Source organism: Paroedura picta, chromosome 3, assembly GCF_049243985.1.
Source record: "Paroedura picta isolate Pp20150507F chromosome 3, Ppicta_v3.0, whole genome shotgun sequence".
Lineage (NCBI taxonomy): Eukaryota > Metazoa > Chordata > Lepidosauria > Squamata > Gekkonidae > Paroedura > Paroedura picta.
Window position 1 is genome coordinate 1,697,165 of NC_135371.1, and position 19,032 is coordinate 1,716,196.

Consider the following 19,032-nt stretch of genomic DNA (forward strand, 5'->3'; position numbering starts at 1 on the left):
CCCCCTCCAGGCCCATCCTAGGCCATTTCAGGAGAGGGCAGCAGGTGGGTCAAAAGGACCATATAGGGTCAGATCACCCAATAAATGCTTAACAGAGTTTTAAAATAGATTAAAAAGATAACTCCCACTCATTTGGGAAAACCACCCAGGGCCGTTAAAAAAAAAGCCAGGGTTTCCCAAAAGCCTCGTTGAGAAAGCCGAGTTTAGCTCCTCCTCGTACCAGTCAGACCTAGTTCTGGATGCAGAGGTGGGGGTGGCGGATGAGGAGCAAGGAGACCCGTGTTCAAATCCCCACTCTGCCTGTGGCCCAGTTACACACACACAGACACACACACACACACCCCAGAGTGAGCCTGACCTCGGAGGGTTCCTTGAGGATAAAGTGGTGGAGAGAACCATGCAGGACGCTTGGGGTCCTGCTGAGGAGCAAGCTGGCGGATGACACTTACGGCAGAAGCGTCAATCAAAAAGCACCGTCTCTTGGGGCTCAGTTCATACAGTCACGAGTTTATTCCAAACCAACCGTTTATTCCAAGCCAAAAGATTTTATCGAGGGATACAGGACAAGCAGGGGGCTTGTTACAAAGCAGTTTTTAGAAGGCCAATAAGAAAAAGGCAGGGGAAAAGTTGCCCCAAGGAATGTCTTCCCCTTCAGACAATGCACCTGCTTGCTATCTGAAGGTCCCAAGGGCTGCCCTACAAGGATTTCATTGGGAAACCTTCCTCCACCCTCCCACCAGCCCTGATCTTGCCCCTTCAGGCTTCTTCTGATCAAGGAACATTTAAAAGGACCATGATTTGAGGATGCCAAACCCATCATTTGGACATGGCGTACATCGTGGAGCGCAGAATTCTTTGGGGGAGGGCTAAAGAGATGGAAACGCCACCTTCAGAAGCCTAGGCGGAGGACGCGTCAGGAAACAGCCGCTTCACACTGGCTGGGTGTGGCCAACGGGGACTGGTCATTTTAGGCCCTGACGTTTCTCCAGTAATTGTGGCTGGTGTTTGCAGAGGTGGGACACGACAAAGCGGGAATCTCCCCCAGCCGAAATGGATATCTGGCAGGGAGAGACCCCCCTCTTGCCACGTCCCTCCTCTGAAGATCGCAGCCAGTTACTGGCGAAATGTCAGGGACGAAAATGACCAGGCCCCATTGGCCACACAGCCCTAACCCCAGCCACGAAAACCTTCGGAAATTCAACAGCTTTTGTTGAGATGTGAAGGTGGAGCGTAAGGAGGGAGGGAAGGAGGGAGGGAGGGAGCTCAGCGCTTTATTTTGTCATCAAGCTCCCTCTCCAAAGCAGCCCTTTCTCCGGGCAAATTGACCTCTGTGGTCTGGAGACGAGATGGACTTCTGGGAGGTCTCTGCCTCTCGCCCGCATGACGGGGATGTGACGCAGACTGATGTGTTTACGTAGCGCCTGGTGCGTGTTTCGTGTAGCCTGGAGATTTGAGGATTGTCCGTCACCCAGGCAAGGGGCATTTGGGGGTGCTTTGCCCTGGCCTGCCTCTGTGTCATGACCCCTGCTGTTCCTGGGAGGAACTCCCGCCGTGATCCTTGGGGTCTCCCATCCAAATTCTAGCCAGGGCTGGCCTTGCTTCGCTTCCAAGAGCCGACGGGATCAGCCTCGCCTGGGCTATGCCAGAGCGGCACACTCTGTGTCCCAGCTCCCTTTCCACGTGGGAGAACCAGGACGTGGCTTTAGGATTAATTAAAAGGTTGTAAAAATCAACCGAAATATCACCAGATGCTATTTCCGTCTCTATCCTGAGAGTGATGAAGTAAAATGTTTTTTTTACAAAAATAATTGTAGCAAGGACTGCTGGAACGATGAGGAGAAGGATGCTGGGGAGCGCCCAAAGCAGGATGACGTTCATTGAAGGCCGACACTCAACGGGTTGAACGTGAGCCGCAAATACTCAACGGACCAATAACGGTCAAGGCTTTTTACTACAGAAACGTGAGCATGCACAGCGAACAAAAAGTAGCCCCAGAAGGCTCAGAGCAAATGCAGCGGGGTGGCAAAGGGAAGACCAAACACAAGGGAAGGGAACTGACGAGACAAAGGATTTCCTAAAAATACGCATTCACCTGTAACCCATCTAGTTCCAAGCCAGGCCCCCGACTTACTCCAAGGTTGTAGAGCTCTGAGGCCTCCTAGGAGATTCCTGTCTGGCAGCACAACAGAAGACAGGGAGCGAAAGAGACACAGGAATACAGGACTGGCTCTCTCGTTCTCTTCCACTGAACAACACCAATAGAAGAATCATAGAGTTGGGAGGGACCTCCAGGGTCATCTAGTCCAACCTCTCGCACAATGGAGGAACTCATAACTACCTGCCCACCCCAATTTCACGCCTAAATGATCCCTCCACCAAAAATCTCCAGAAGCCTGGCCTGGAGGAAACTTACTTTCTAAAGAAGCTGAGCTGGTTTTTGGTAGCCTGCTTTTTACTATCTGAAGGAATCACAAAGCAGCTTATGATCGCCTCCCCTTCCTCTCCCCACAACAGACACCCTGTGAGGTAGGTGGGCCTGAGAGAGCTCTGAGAGAACTGTGACTGGCCCAGGGTCACCCAGCTGTCTGCATTCGGAGGAGGAGTGTGGAATCAAACCCGGTTCTCCAGATCAGAAGCTGCCACTCCTAACCACGAGACCACGCTGGTTTCCCACCATAGATGAGATCCACAGCCTGCCAATACAGGAGAATGCTCAGATGTGGAAAATGGACCCCCTGATATGGTCAGAAATGGACCCGCCATTTCACCCCACACCCCCACCACCGAATGTATAAAACCAATTGCTTGAGGTGGCATTTTCATAAAAGGAATAAGATTGCAGCCTTTGTCTCAGAATTTGAGGCAGTTTTCCTGCACTATGTATTGAAGGAATTATAGTGCTTTCATTTTGTTATACTACTTTAAGACCAACAAGCTAAGGCCTTGAATAAAACTTTGTGGGTGGTTAAGAGCAGTGGTTTCTAATCTAGAGAACAAGGTCTGGTTCCCCGCTTCTCATCCACATGCGGACAGCTAGGCGACCTTGGGCCAGTCACAGTTCTCTCAGAGCTCTCTCAGCCTCACCTACCTCACAGGGTGCCTGTTGTGAGGAGAGGAAGGAAAGGCAATCGTAAGCCACTTTGAGACTTCTTTGGGTAATGAAAAGAGGCATATAAAAAACAACTCTTCTGCTCTTCTTTGTTTTCTTCTTCTTAAAGAAACCCCTGGACTCAAATTTCATTCTGCTGCTTCAGACCAATATGGCTCCCCACCTGAATATACTTCTAGCACAATTTGCCTTTCCTCAGATCAGGCTTTTCTATAGCTTTTCTCCTCCATGAATTCTTTGATGGGAAGTAAGTTTTCCCCTCTGACGAAAGCTTTTTCCACACTCCAGACATTTATATGGTTTCTCCCCTGTGTGAGTTCTTTGATGGACAGTAAGATTTCCGCAATGGCTGAAGGTTTTTCCACATTCCAGGCATTTATATGGTTTCTCCCCTGTGTGAATTCTTTGATGGGAAGTAAGGTTTCCATTCCTACTGAAGCTTTTTCCACATTCAAGACATTTATATTTCTTCTCCCCTGTGTGGATCCTTTGATGGTAAGTAAGTCTTCCACTGCAACTGAAGCTCCTTCCACACTCCAAGCATTTATATGGTTTCTCGCCGGTGTGAATTCTTAGGTGTAAATTTAGGTTTGAGCTATGACTAAAGCTTTTTCCACACTCCGAGCATTTATATTTTTTCTCCCCTGTATGAATTTTTTGATGGGAAGTAAGATTTCCACTCTGGCTGAAGCCTTTCCCACACTCCAGGCATTTGTATGGTTTCTCCCCTGTGTGAATTCTCTGATGGGAAGTAAGGTTTCCAATCTGACGGAAGATCTTCCCGCAGTCCTGGCATTTGTATGGTTTCTCCCCTGTGTGAATTCTTTGGTGGGATGTAAGGATTCCAATCTGACGGAAGATCTTCCCACAATCCTGGCATTTGTATGGTTTCTCCCCTGTGTGAATTCTTTGGTGATAAGTAAGGCTTCCACTCTGGCTGAAGCTTTTCCCACACTCCAGGCATTTATGTTTCTTCTCCCCTGTGTGAACTCTTTGAGGGGGATTTAGGCTATCCTTCCACCGAAAGCCTCTCCCACAGTTCAGGCATTCATAAAATTCCTTTCTGTTGTTGGGATTCCAAGGTCCATTCACGTCTGTTTGTTCCGGAGAGATGTCTTGGCTTGCTGGAAGCAGGCAGCAACTTGAGGAGTGGGCAAACAAAACTGAGGACAAAGGAAGAGAAATGGGGGAATTTAGTGTTGGAGCAAGAGACAAGCATGCTCAGGGTAATTAACAAGAACATACAGAGCGCTTCATGTGTGAAATCTGTCCTTGGGCAGACTTTCTCCTCTCTGATAATGGTCATAGTGAAAGCTAGTCCCCTGTCAGTAATTTTAACTCTTAATTAATCAGTAGAGTCCTGTGTGTGACACCACTGAACTATGTACAGCAGGGGTAGTCAAACTGCGGCCCTCCAGATGTCCATGGACTACAATCCCCATGAGCCCCTGCCAGCATTCTCTGGCAGGGGCTCATGGGAATTGTAGTCCATGAACATCTGGAGGGCCGCAGTTTGACTACCCCTGGGACTTTAAGGTACCTCTGGAGAAACAGGGCTGGGAAACCCCTGGTCTGGAAGCCTTTGCCTCTCAGAGCAGACAGTACTTGGCCTGGCCTCACAATGCTGGAGGAAGTTGCCTATTTTCATGGATTCAAGACCTGCCGGTGCCATTTTAGCTTTCACAGCCCAGCCCAGCTCTTCTGAAGAGAAGACCCCTCTGACCAATGCAGCCCTCAGGAGGCCGTGCAGGCAGCTTACCTTCCCACGACACGGCCGAGCCCCCGTCCGGCAGCCCCTCTTCATGCTCCGCACCCAGGGCAAAGGGCTGCACCTCCTCTTCCAGCCAGGAGACCAGGCCGGGCTTCGCAAGCAGACATCCTGTTTCTCAGGGGGAGAAAACAGCGTTATGATCCTCCGAGCACACATGAATCTGACGGCCCCAACGCTCCCTCCAGGAAAAGCTACGGCAGAAAACAGGTCTAGAATAATCTCTCTGGGGCTGGCTGTTCTGTGCATGTTCTAGGGGTGCCAACCTCCAGGTGGGACCTGGGGATCTCCTGGAATTATCGCTCATCTCCAGGCGACAGAGATCAGCTCCCCTGGACAAAGGGCTGCCTGGAAGGGAGGACCCCCTCGCATTATACTCCACGGAGGGCTCTCCCTGCCCCAAATCCTGCCCAGTCCCGGGGCCACCCGCAGAGTCTCCAGATCCTACCCAACACAAAGCCGGCAACTTTAGCCTGTTCCGACAACCCCCTGATCCTGAATCAGGCAGCCGAGAGGAAGGGATCCTCACCCAGAGAGGCCACGTGCCCAAAATTCTCCAGCATGACTTCCTTGTAGAGCGCTCTCTGGGCTGGGCGCAGCAGGCTCCACTCCCCCGGGGAGAAATGGACGGCCACCTCCTCGAAGGACACCGGACCCTGGGAGAAGGAGGAGGAGGAAGCGTTTCTATAGAGGGATGGAGGCATTTGTACCCTGCCCCTTACCACTGGAAGGAGTCCCAATGTGGCTTGCAATGCCTTCCCTTCCTCCCCCCAAAACAGGTACCCTGTGAGGTAGGTGGGGCTGAGAGAGCTCTGAGAGAACTGTTCTATGAGAACAGTGAGCAGAGTAAAGATTCACGGTGCCGCGTTGTTCCACAGTCCTTTTTGGGCTCCCTGAATGCCCAGTCCTAGCTGGGGGAGGGTGGGGGGACTATGTCTCTGCACCCACTCGGCCGCCGCCTCCCCACCTTCAGAGCCTGGGGTCCCCATCCTGGGACCAAAGAGAAAGACCCATCCCTGAATGAATGAATGAATGAATGAATGAATGAATGAATGAATGAATGAATGAATGAATGAATTTCCCTCCCTGGTACCTGAGCTGGCTGCATGGTGCCCCTTGTCCCTCCACCACCTGCAGAAGACCGAGGGGGAGGCCTGCCCTGGAGGGGGAAAAAGACAGGGGGGGGGAGAAAGCCTCCTTAGGGCAGACACAGTTCAGGGATCCTCCCTCCGGATCGGCTCTGGAGACCAGCCTCTCTCTGCCAAATGTCCCCCTCCGGTCCGCTGCCCCCAGGGCGGAGTGCAATAGCGGGAGGGGGGGTCTGCAGGCGCCCCCTGGAGGTTGGCAACCCAAGACCCTTCCCGGGGGATCCTTCGGGGCTTTGCACAAAGCGGCGCCTCCTGACGCCCCCCTCCCCCTCTGTCCGCTTTGGGTCGTGCAATGCAGCCCCGCCCCAGATCCCCCCCCCGCGACCCCCGGCAGCTCCCTCCAGCTCACCCGACGCCCCCCGGCTCTGCCAGAGGAAAGGGCTCGGCCGACCCCCCCCCCGCTCCCCCCAGCCCCGCCCAGGCCGCTCTGGGACTGCAGACTCTCTTGCTGGCATCGGGGGGGGGGGGGGAGTCAGAAGGAGAAGGCTGGGGAGAGAAGCCCCCCTCCCCCTCCCCCCTCGCCCCACCTGGGAAAGGGCGCCCTTGCAGCCCCCCTGGGCCACCCTTTGCAGCCCCCCCCCCCGGCCGCCTGGCTGGAGAAGGGGCATCCATTGCTTCAGCCAAGGGTCACCCCTAGTGCAAGGTGACCAGGTTGCCCCACTTGTGGAGGGACCTCTGGGGGCACCTGGCAAATTGTACTTACGTTGCAATTAATATATATATATATTGCAATACTATTTTTGTTTTTCTGTGCGTTCTATGAAACTTTTTGTTGCTCCATCTAGGCTAAATTTTTAATCAAGGACCCCCCCCCCCCCGCTGCCCGGTCCGTGGTGTCCCCTCTTACCAATGTTGAAATCTGGTCACCTTACCCTGGTGCTGCCCTTTCGCCCAGTGCCCCCCCTCCCCCCGAGAGGCTGCTTGAGGAGAGGGCCCCTCTGAGGAGGGAGCAGGGAGCTCTCCTCTCTCAAACACCTGGCCCTTTCGCGGCAGAGTTGTGTTCTCATCCAGGGGTCCCCAACGTGGGGCCCGTGGGTGCCGCATGGACCCCGCTGGTGGTCCCTGGTGGTCCCTGGTGCCGCCAGCTGGTTCAGAAAGTGGAATGGACTCTCAGGGCACTCCTGCCCCTGTCAGGCTTTGGCGGCAGCTGCCCCCTCAGCAGTGGGGGCTTCTTTTTGAGACCGAAGGGAGGCTCTTGGTGGCCTGGCTCTGCCGTTTTGTGGAAAATATTATCGACAAAAGCCTTCTTTTGAGATTGAGTGGAAACCTCTTGCATTATCATGGCGAAAATGATCTGCTGACTGAAGGGCTTCATTCTTAAACCAGGAGTTACTGAATATAATCTATAGAAAATAAAAAGAAAGGAACTTCAATAACAGGCTAGAAAGGGAGATTGCGGAAATGCAAGTTCTTACAACACTCAAAACAATGGCGTGCCCCGGACTCAACAAGGACATAGGTTTTTTATCTCACGAGGCACGCTAACCTTGTTCAACTCTTATATCCACATTCCTTAAAATCCTCTCTTCTTTTTAATTCATTTTATTTGGGATGTGACTGTAATTAGTTAGTAGTATGTAATTTTGAATTAACTCTCTGATCTCAGGTCAAGATGGTTGCCAGCACAGCTTGTCACTTGCAGGGATGTTTTCACACTTGGGCGGAGATGGATGGGGGCAGCAACAACTGGGAAAGTGACAGCCATGAATTACGGACGGGGACAGTTTTATTTCTCCCATGTTTTTATTATTATTATTATTATTATTATCTTTCGATTTATTGCCCGCCACTCCCTTACGGCTCGTGGCGGGTTACAACATTTTAAAACCCCCAATAAAATCCATTAAAAAACCCTCAGCAACAATTACAATATAACATTATCGGTTAGCAAGCTAACCTGGCAAGATAGGCTAATCAACCTCCCCCTCCTACTACAAGCAGGTGGAGAGGGGATACTGATGGTACTAATACCCAATCTCAATCCCGGGTCCCGGGTCCCTGGGGGGGGGGCATAGATGTTAGCCTCGTCCTCAACCGTAAACCTGGCGGAAGAGCTCCGTCTTGCAGGCCCTGCGGAATGATGGAAGATCTTGCAGGGCCCGCAGCTCTCCCGGGAGCTCATTCCACCAGGTAGGGGCCAGGACCGAAAAGCCCCTGGCCCTGGTCGAGGCCAGGCGTGCTTCCCTGGGGCCGGGAACGACCAGCAGATTTTCTCCCGCAGAACGTAAGGCTCTGCGGGGGGCATAGGGCGATAGGCGGTCCCTCAGGTATGTGGGTCCCAACTCGCGTAAAGCCTTGAAGGTTAAAACCAAAACCTTGAACCGGATCCGGGCAGCAATTGGCAACCAGTGCAGCTGCCTCAGCACTGGCTGAATGTGAGCCCTCCAAGGTGTACCAGTGAGGACCCTGGCAGCTGCGTTTTGCACTAGCTGGAGTTTCCGGACCAAGGACAAGGGAAGGCCCGCGTAGAGCGAGTTACAGAAATCTATTCTGGAGGTGACCGTTGCATGGATCACTGTGGCTAGGTGTTCGGGGGACAGGTAGGGTGCTAGTAGTCGGGCCTGGCGAAGCTGGAAAAATGCCTGGCCCGCTACTCTTTTGACCTGCGCCTCCAAGGTCAGGGAGGCGTCAATGATCACACCCAAATTCCTGGCCTGGGACGCGATGGTAAGGTGCGTCCCTCCCAGGGTGGGTAAACGCGCTTCCTGTTCCCGCCCCCTACGTCCCAACCACAGGACCTCCGTCTTGGAGGGGTTGAGTTTCAGGCGACTCTGCTCGAACCATTCTGTCACCGCTTCCAAACATCTGGCAAATGGTTCCGGGGGAGAGTCCGGGCAGCCGTCCATGAGGAGATAGAGCTGAACCAGAACTGAACCAGAACTGAACTAAGGGCACAGATTGGCTGTTTTAGCAAAGAATGATCATATGGCAGAATTTGGATGTTGTGACGCAGTTTACCAATTTACTAATTTTGTTGTGCTACTTCAGACCAACAGACCAATCCTTGTGTTAGCTGTTTTTCTTGTTTTCTCTGTTGTTTGATTTTACAGTTGTGTGTTGCAAATAGGTAAATTGGTATCTTGAGAACTAGCCTAATGCACTTTGTGTATATTTTATACAAAGATTGATTTCCTTGCTCAGAGTAGCTCTGGGAAGCCACGGGGTTCAGGTTTCGACTCGACAGGGAACAAATTCTCCAGCATGATTTGCTTGTAGAGTGCCCTCTGGGCTGGGTGAATTAAAGCAGACCCTCACCATCCTGTCCTCGCCCTTTGATAAAGCTGAGAATCATTGAATCAGAGTTGGAAGGGACCTCCTGGGTCACCTAGTCCAACCCCCTGCACTATGCAGGACACTCACAACCCAATCGTTCATCTACTGTAACCTGCCACCCTCTTGAACCTTCACAGAATCAGCCTCTCTGCAGATGGCTCTCCAGCCTCTGCTTAATAATTTCCAAAGATGGAGAACCCACCACCTCCCGAGGAAGCCTGTTCCACTCAGAAACCGCTCTGTCAGGAGCTTCTTCCAGATGTTTAGATGGAATTTCTTTTGAATTAATTTCATCCCATTGGTTCTGGTCTGTCCCTCTGGGGCAAGGGAGAACAACTCTGCTCCCTCCTCTACATGGCAGCCTTTTAAATACTTGAAGATGGTGATCAGATCCCCTCTCAGTCGTCTCCTCTCCAGGCTGAACAGACCAAGCTCCCCCAACCTTTCCTCCTATGTCTTGGTCTCCCAGCCCCTCCCCATCTTGGTTGCCCTCCTCTGGACACGCTCAGTTTCAACTGCATACCGTCAGTATGAAGCATCACTTTTGCATGTTGTTGGCAAATGCGTCATAACTTTATTAAGCTTCATGGATTGTCTACAGTAATTTGTCGCTTTCACCCCGCAAACACACATGACTGTGGCACAAGGAGGCATATTGTACAGGACGATACTCCAGGGAACTCTCAAGTGCAAATTGTGCTGAAAGAAATTTACACTAAAATGAAAAGGATTGATTTCACATTTTATACTTGGAAGAGCAATTGAGACAGTTCTTCCCTAATAAAACATATGAGACAGTAACAGCATATTTAGCACAACAAGGGCTCTACCACACACAAAATCTAACACAGCATACACAATTCCCCCCTGTGCCTTATGTCTGCAAATTTGTTAGCATCTACTGAAGTAACAAGCAGGCAGCCAGTCGAATACCGGATCAAGCTTAAGGTTCTGGTAATCCCCTTCAAGGCCTTAAGTGGTCTGGGACCAGAGGACTCGAGGGGCTGCCTCTCTGTCTGTGCCCCCCAGAGTGCCGTGCCCTATAAATACCCACAAGCTGGTGATCCCTGGTCCCAGGAGGCTCATCTGGCCTCGACCAGAGACAGGGCTCTTTCACTGCTGGCCCCCCCTTTGTGGGGGAATCACAACTCCCTCGACTGTCATGACAGGGTTTAGTTCTGTTGAAGCCACAGGGATTTCGAGGCAAGGGATAAGCAGAGCTGGCTTGTCCTTGACTGCTTCCCATCCTTCTCTCAGCCCCAGCTCCTTCACAAGGTGCGCGTTGCGGAGAGAGGGAGGGAAGGTGACTGCAACCCACTTTGAGACTCCCTAGGGCAGAGAAGAGCGGGGTATTAGAAAGCCAACTCTAACCAGGGCCAGCTCTGTTTTAGCTTCTGAGCTCTGACAAAACTGGGCTACCTGGGGCCACCCAGATCAAGTCAGGGAAAACCCTCCAGCATCCGTTGCTCGGCACGTTGTGGCATCCCTAAAAACAAAGGCCGCATCATGACCCCTGCCGCTTCAGCCCAGCCCTACGTCAGGGAAGCCCACTAGACGATGAACTTGGCCCCGAAGCAAAAGGGAGCCCTTTCCCCTGTGCTGGGATCCCCTTCTGTGTGGCCCACAGGGCTACCTTCAGCTGCGCGAGGCTGGAGAAGCCTTCCTGGAGCCGTGTGGAAAAAGAGAAGGGGAAGAACACGGAGGGGCAAGAAAAACAACCGCATTCAACAAAATGGGAAAGACCAATTTCAGAGGATGGCTGAATTCAAGTCCAGTTAGCACTTTAGAGACCAACAATTTGGGTGTGTGTGGAAAGGTGAAGGAAACTTTGAGTCTCAAAAACTCATACTTACCCCCCCCCCACAGATTTTAAGAGCATATGAAGAGCCCTGCTGGATCAGACCAATTGTCCATCTCAGGGGTAGTCAAACTGCGGCCCTCCAGATGTCCATGGACTACAATTCCCATGAGCCCCTGCCAGCCCCTTTAATTTGTCATGAGGTTTTTGGAGCTTCAGCAGTTAGGAAGCTTAGAGGTGGGAATGACAGTGGCTGTGAAGGCCAGAAGGTGGGGCTAGAGGGTCAGGATGCAACAGGATCTGGGACCAGCCAGAGGGATATTTGCCAATTGAAGTGAGAGAAGTTCATATCAAGATTAACTCGCTTGCATCAAAATGCATCAAAATATTATCGTGGGTGTTTTCACATTTTAACCTCAGGAGGGAAAGGTTAAGTTAAATATAAAACTAATATAAAACAGAAATGGCTGAACCTTGAGACAATGTTTAAGAGCAGACCAATATCAGCCGATAACATCTACTGATGATATTCTGTTATCACACTGCTTTCTAATTTTCCAGTCCTCTCTGCTTTTATGCAACATCTTTCTACAGCATTTCTATATGTGAGTTCTTTGGTGGGAAGTAAGGTTTCCACTCTGGCTGAAGCTCTTCCCGCACTCCAGGCATGTATAGGGTTTCTCCCCCGTGTGAATCCTCTGATGGCAAATTAACTTATCTTTCCGTCCAAAGATTTTGCCACACTCCAGACACTTATATTCCTTCTCCCCTGTGTGAATCCTTTTGTGGGAAGTAAGGTGTGAACTCTGATTGAAGCTTTTCCCACACTCTGGGCATTTATAGGGTTTCTCTCCGGTGTGAATTCTTTTATGGGCAGTAAGGTGTCCACTGTAACTGAAGCTTTTCCCACACTCCAGGCATTTGTATTTTCTCTCCCCTGTATGAATTCTCTTATGGGAAGTCAGGCTTCCACTCTGAACAAAACATTTCCCACATTCCAGGCATTGATACGGCTTCTCCTTCGTGTGAACTTTTTCATGGGAAGTAAGGTGTGAGCTCTGGCTGAAGCTTTTCCCACACTCCAGGCATTTATAGGGTTTCTCCCCTGTGTGGATTCTTTGATGAGAAGTGAGGCTTCCGCTCTGACTGAATCTTTTCCCACACACCAGGCATTTATACGGTTTCTCCCCTGTGTGAATTATCTGATGGGAATTAAGATATGAACTACGACTGAAGCTTTTCCCGCACTCCAGGCATTTGTATTTTTTCTCCCCCGTGTGAATTCGTTGGTGGGTAGTAAGATTTCCACTCTGATTGAAGCTTTTCCCGCACTCGAGGCATTTGTATTTTTTCTCCCCTGTGTGAATTCTTTGATGGAAAGTTAACTTTGCTTCCTGCCCAAAGGTTTTCCCGCACTCCTGGCATCTATGTATTTTCTTTCCATTATGGGAGTTCCAGTTTATATTAATGTCTGATATTTCAGGACAAACTTCTTCACTTGCCACAAACGCATTCCTGCTGTCTTGGGAGATTAATGGAATTTTATCAGGATGACCCGCCTTGAAAGCAGCAGAATTATTGTTCCCATTAGAGGGATGCCTTCGTTCCTTCTCCTTCAACGCATTGCGGCATTGAATTCTCTCTTTCACATCTGGATATGTACATTCCTTCTCTGACAGTGAGTGCTCTTTCTTTACGTTAGCTGACTTCCACGCACCTCCTGCTGAAAGAAAAAGGAACTGGGTGTGAGGACTGTGGGGAAAGCCCTAAAAGTTCTGGGGGGAATGAACACCTGTGGAGAATCTGAGAACAGAAAGGGGTAGTCAAACTGCGGCCCTCCAGATGTCCATGGACTACAATTCCCAGGAGCCCCTGCCAGCAAATGCTGGCAGGGGCTCCTGGGAATTGTAGTCCATGGACATCTGGAGGGCCGCAGTTTGACTACCCCTGCTGTACATAGTTCAGTGGTGTCACACACAGGATTCTACTGATTAATTAAGAGTTAAAATCACTGACAGGGGACGAGCTTTCACTATGATCGTTATCAGAGAGAAGAAACTCTGATATCTCACACAGCGGCCAACCAGTTCCCCATGAAGGCCCACCAGAGGTCCCCCGCTCAACCAGAGGCCCACTACGGAGCTCCTCACCTACCTGCTAATCGCTGCCCTTCATCAGAGCCATGGACCAAGACCTTTTCCTCTCCTTCCAGCCAGGGCACGAACTCAGCTTTGGCAATCAAAAGTCCTTTTCCCAGGAGGAAACAACAAAGCAATTAAGGCTCTCCTTTGCACACATCAGTCTCCAGCAGTCTCAAATCCTCCCTGACTCTGGACCAAATTGGGACCAAACTTCAGTTTGGAACTGGCAAATAATTATCTGCTGCTTGCCGGGAAATGGCAGGGAAGCCAGTGGAGATTTTTTATCCCCCCCAAGGAACAGCACTATCAGGGCTGTGACTAGGCCAAGGTCACCCAGCTGCCTGCATTTGGAGGACTGGGGAATCTAACTCGGCTCGCCAGATGGGAAACTGCCACTCTTAACTGCTACAGACCTGGGCAACTTCCTGCCGATCGCCCCACTTGATCGCAGCCTTGCAGCAATGGCTCTTCCTCCTCCTCCTCCTCCAGCCAGGATATGAGGTCAGGTTTCCCAGTCACAGGCCCTTGTCCAGGGAGAAGCAAAAACCTCAGTTAGGGCTCTTCTGCATGTACATAAAAGATCCAAGCCCCCTTGACCCTGTTCCTCCACAAATGCCACAGTGGTCTGGTATCCATCTGGCACTGGCTGGTATATATCCACAGGGTGCCCAGCTGAGAAACGAAGAAATGCAAGGGAAGCCAGGAGGGCTTTCACCTGAAGGACACTCCCCACACACACACACACACACACACACACACAAACACACATGCACACAGACTCTGGGTACAATGCTTTCAAGATTTTCTGGATCCCATTCAAAGAGGAAAGAGGAAAAGATCCTTACCCAGAGAGGCCAGGTGCCCAAAATTCTCCAGCATGACTCGCTTGTAGAGCGCTCTCTGGGCTGGGCGCAGCAGGGCCCACTCCCCTGGGGTGAAGTACACGGCCACCTCCTCAAAGGACACCCAACTCTGAAGGAAGAAGAAAGCAGAGCTTTACATTGCTGCGTTAAAGGTCCCTGAGAATAAATCAATCAATCCACAAATGGGTATGAGGACAATGAGCCGGCAGGAGGAGCTCAGAGTCCCGAGCAATATTTGTGAGAAGGGGCTGAATATCCATCTCTATACTCTGATTTCACCCCAAAATACAGGAATTGGCCTGCAAGAAAAAAGCTGTCCTGAAATGTCTCTGCAGCACTCTGACTGGTGCAACATCTACAAAGCAGTTGGCCTGGATGGGCCACTGGTCTGACCCAGCAGGGCTCCTCTGATGTCCTTAGGAAGGCCTCGGCCTCTCTGCCCTGGTGATGGCCCTCCAGAGGAACTGGCTGGCCCCTGTGTGAGACGGGAGGCTGGACTGGAGGGACCCTCCCTGACCCAGCAGGGCTGTTCTGATGTTCTCATGAAGGCCTCGGCCTCTCTGCCCTGCTGTTGGCCCTCCAGAGGAACTGGCTGGCTTCTGTGTGAGACAGGAGGCTGCACTAGATGGACCTTTACTGCTTTTATCCAGCAGGGCTCTATGTTCAGATGAGGGCTTCGGACTCTCCTCCATCCAGAGGAACCGTCTGGCCTCTGCATGACACACGATGCTGGACGAGATGGACTTTGGGTCTGACCCAAAGACTTCTTCTGATGTCCCCAGTGCCCCCCCTCTCCCTTTACCTGTGTGGGCGGCATGGTAACTCTCCTCCCCTCCCCATAGGGAGGAGGTAGAAGGGAAAACATCAAGGGGATCTTTTCACTGCAGCCTGGGAGGGAGAAAAAGGAAGATTTGAAGAAGAAGAAGAAGAGTTGGTTCTTATATGCTGCTTTTCCCTATCCAAAGGAGGCTCAAAGTGGTTTACATTTGCCTTCCCATTCCTCTCCCCACAACAGACACCCTGTGAGGTGGGCGAGGCTGAGAGAGCCCTGATATCACTGCTTGATCAGAACAGTTTTATCAGTGCCGTGGCGAGCCCAAGGTCACCCAGCTGGCTGCATGTGGGGGAGTGCAGAATCGAACCCGGCATGCCAGACTAGAAGTCCGCACTCCTAACCACGACACCAAACTGGGGAAGCTATTCCTTTTTGAAGCTGCATGCTTTGACCCAGGAGGTCCCCTCCAACGCTATGACTCTATGCCATTGCCCTCTCTCTCTCAACCCTCCTGGGGACCCTCCCAAGGGCCACCCCCGCCACTTCCCTGCCGCTCCTTCCTCAAGCCCACCCTGCAGGGCCCCCGGATCCTGCCCCCGCCCCGCTGCCACTGGCCCTTCTCGCCTATGCCAGGGGGAGTCAAACTGCGGCCCTCCAGATGTCCACGGACTACAATTCCCATGAGCCCCTGCCAGCATTCGCTGGCAGGGGCTCATGGGAATTGTAGTCCATGGACATCTGGAGGGCCGCAGTTTGACTCCCCCTGGCCTATGCAACGAGGAGCCGCTGCAAATTTGCTGGTTTTTTTCTGCCACCCACCAACATGGCTGCCCCTTCCCTACCTGCCCCTCTTACCCCCACCCCCCTTGCCCTCTGCAATGGGTCATGCTCTGCATTGCATTGCATTGCATTGCCCCCCCCCCCCGTCTCTTCCCGCTCCCCAAATCCCCTCCCAGACCTCGAAGCGGCGCCCCGGGAGGCTCAGAGCCCGCTTGGGGGCGGAGGACCGGAAGTGGCTTTCCTGGGCCGCTCTAGCACCGCGCACTCGCTTGCTTTAACCCTTAGAGAGGCTTCCTGAGAGTTGGGCGGGAAATCCCTGGAGACTTTGGGGGCGAGGAGGGACCTCAGTGGAGTCGTTTCTTGCCCTGGAGTCCCCCCCCTCCCAAGCAGCCCTTTCCTCCAGGGGAGCTGATCTCTTCAGGCTGGAGAGGAGCTGCAATTGTCAGGGATCCCCAGGGCCAACCTGGAGGTTGGCATCCCTCAGTCCACCCTCCCAAGCAGCCATTTCCTCCAGGGGAGCTGATCTCTTCAGGCTGGAGAGGAGCTGCAATTGTCAGGGATCCCCAGGGCCCACCTGGAGGTTGGCATCCCTCAGTCCACCCTCCGAAGCAGCCCTTTTCTCGAGGGGATATGATCTCTGCAGTCTGGAGAGGAGCTGCAATTGTCAGGGATCCCCAGGGCCCACCTGGAGGTTGGTATCCCTCAGTCCACCCTCCCAAGCAGCCATTTCCTCCAGGGGAGCTGATCTCTTCAGGCTGGAGAGGAGCTGCAATTGTCAGGGATCCCCAGGGCCCACCTGGAGGTTGGCATCCCTCAGTCCATCCTCCCAAGCAGCCATTTCCTCCAGGGGAGCTGATCTCTGCAGTCTGGAGAGGAGCTGCAATTGTCAGGGATCCCCAGGGCCCACCTGGAGGTTGGCATCCCTCAGTCCATCCTCCCAAGCAGCCCTTTCCCCCAGGGGAGCTGATCTCTGCAGTCTGGAGAGGAGCTGCAATTGTCAGGGATCCCCAGGGCCCACCTGGAGGTTGGCATCCCTCAGTCCACCCTCCGAAGCAGCCCTTTTCTCCAGGGGATATGATCTCTGCAGTCTGGAGAGGAGCTGCAATTGTCAGGGATCCCCAGGGCCCACCTGGAGGTTGGTATCCCTCAGTCCACCCTCCCAAGCAGCCATTTCCTCCAGGGGAGCTGATCTCTTCAGGCTGGAGAGGAGCTGCAATTGTCAGGGATCCCCAGGGCCCACCTGGAGGTTGGCATCCCTCAGTCCATCCTCCCAAGCAGCCATTTCCTCCAGGGGAGCTGATCTCTGCAGTCTGGAGAGGAGCTGCAATTGTCAGGGATCCCCAGGGCCCACCTGGAGGTTGGCATCCCTTAGTCCACCCTCCCAAGCAGCCCTTTCCCCCAGGGGAGCTGATCTCTGCAGTCTGGAGAGGAGCTGCAATTGTCAGGGATCCCCAGGGCCCACCTGGAGGTTGGCATCCCTTAGTCCACCCTCCCAAGCAGCCCTTTTCTCCAGGGGAGCTGATCTCTGCAGTCTGGAGAGGAGCTGCAATTGTCAGGGATCCCCAGGGCCCACCTGGAGGTTGGCATCCCCAAGCCCACCCTCCCAAGCAACCCTTTTCTCCAGGGGATCTGATCTCTGCAGTCTGGAGAGGAGCTGGTGAAGGGTCCAAAAGGAAAAGAATTGAATCAAACAACTGCTTTAGAAAACCCCGCATATTCATGATAGTGATAGGAAACATTTTGTATTACTATGATATGTACTGCCAATAGAAATTGTTTTTGTAAATCTCTTATAGACATGTTAAAATACTAGCCTTTGCAAACACTAGTTAGAGATGCTTTGCTAGTAGGAATAGATGCTTTGTTAGCACATTCTTGTTCTGGTCAGCTTCTAGCCCAAAGGGCCTCTTTCTCTCTTTCTAAGATATGAGGCTGCAGGTGAACCAAGGGTCACTATCCTAGTGAGGGGCTCAATATAGACATGAGGCCCCAGGCCTGGAAGTCCTCACAGAGAAGCTAATGGATAGATAAGCTAACAGCTCACCAGCTTATTAAAGACTAAAAATAAGAGACAGAGCACCCTCGGAATGCCAGAATGGAATGCAGGTAGATTGATGCCGCTGCCTGGTATAGGAAGACTAATGGTGCCCTATGGTATGTTAAAAGGGTGTATGAGATAAGATAGTTACATGTATCAGGAGAAGATTAATGTCAATGGAAAATAGAAGATGGTAAGGGGCCTGGTATATGTCATGGCTCACTTATGACTATGTGTTGATCATGTTAAGCTTGTGACTAATGGACAATGGATGGATTTTCTGTATAAGTACAACTCATGGTAAATGCTCTGGACGGCATTCCATCTGAGCCCTTGGCAAAGACGGAACCCGTCCACGTAGTCCTTGGCCCAATAAACTATGCTGTTTTTTCTTTTGAGACCTTGCCTTTCTTCCTAATTGGGAACTGGGGAAGACAAAGGGGGCACAACATTTTGGCGACCCAGATGGGATTCTTTGGCCGTCGTTAGGTCAAGAGGAGTCAATTCCCTTGGGGGGGCAGCACGCTTTTAGTGGTGCCCAGCCTTCGGCGTTCGGCTCCGGAGAAAATCGACGTGGGACTAGCGACGTTTCCCGAAGTGCGCACCTGACCTGTTATTCGTCAGCGGGACCTCGCCACTGCTCCGTCGGCAGACTCCGGGAAGCCGGGACTGAACGCTCGCAAAAAGGTCTCTACAGGGGAGGACGAGGCTGATCTTCAGCATCAGCGGGTGAGCATCTTGTGGGACATTTTAAAAGGGGAGGGCTGGGGGAGTGTGTGTCTGTGGCTACTGAATGGTGTGTGTCTGAGACGCAGAATTGCCTGCGAAGTGAGTGCGGAGTCCCGATTTGCGGTTCCGAACAGCCGCGAGGCTGCCAGCCAGAGACGGACGAAGTGAAAGTTGTTTGTCTTACCCTTCTTGTGTCGGGACCCAGGGACCCCTTACCCTGGCCCCCTAGGGCTGTTTCCCTCTGTGTCTGTTTGTTGAAGTGTTTGAAAGCCACGGAAAACTTGTTTTAGGGGGGGGGGGGCGGCGCCAGGTAGGGAGAGAGGCTAGGTTAGGACAGAGAGTCAACCAGCCCCGCTGACGAGCGTCCCAAGTCGCCAGGATGGGAGGAACACTAGGCACCACAGGAGGGCCACTAGGATGTATTTTGAACAACTGGGGATCTTTGGATACGGGAGGCCTGTCCAAAAAGAAAATGGTATTTCTATGCCAAGTCATATGGCCACAATATGACTTAGAGGGAAAAGCTGAATGGCCCCCAGAGGGGTCTATTGACTATAATGCCCTGTATCAACTGGACCTTTTTCTGGCTAAGGCAGGGAAGGATAGCGAA

The 19,032-nt window shown here is 52.2% G+C and overlaps 2 protein-coding genes across 2 annotated transcripts; both read right to left on the bottom strand.

The window, feature by feature from the left end:
* Nucleotides 1–487: 487 nt before the first annotated feature.
* Nucleotides 488–15,474, bottom strand: LOC143834168 (uncharacterized). The gene is given in 6 exon segments (XM_077330769.1): nt 488–4,177; nt 11,702–12,819; nt 13,251–13,343; nt 13,651–13,761; nt 14,083–14,209; nt 14,903–15,474. Coding segments are annotated over 6 exon segments (2,439 nt in total). The 5' UTR covers nt 14,966–15,474; the 3' UTR covers nt 488–3,250.
* LOC143834126 (zinc finger protein 707-like) lies at nt 4,092–6,279 on the bottom strand. The gene is made up of 4 exons (XM_077330733.1): nt 5,971–6,279; nt 5,407–5,533; nt 4,869–5,071; nt 4,092–4,272 (listed from the first exon to the last, which is right to left on the bottom strand). Exons 1-4 carry the CDS (start codon nt 5,983–5,985, stop codon nt 4,198–4,200), a joined length of 420 nt encoding a protein of 139 aa, XP_077186848.1. The 5' UTR covers nt 5,986–6,279; the 3' UTR covers nt 4,092–4,197.
* Nucleotides 15,475–19,032: the final 3,558 nt, after the last annotated feature.

What these genes read in the sequence shown, in the direction of transcription:
- LOC143834126 (XM_077330733.1), bottom strand. An exon ending in TGGGCACGTGGCCTCTCTGG is followed by an intron (nt 5,072 to 5,406) that starts GTGAGGATCCCT and finishes TTTCTGCCGTAG; the next exon opens with CTTTTCCTGGAGGGAGCGTT. An exon ending in CTCGGCCGTGTCGTGGGAAG is followed by an intron (nt 4,273 to 4,868) that starts GTAAGCTGCCTG and finishes CTTTGTCCTCAG; the next exon opens with TTTTGTTTGCCCACTCCTCA.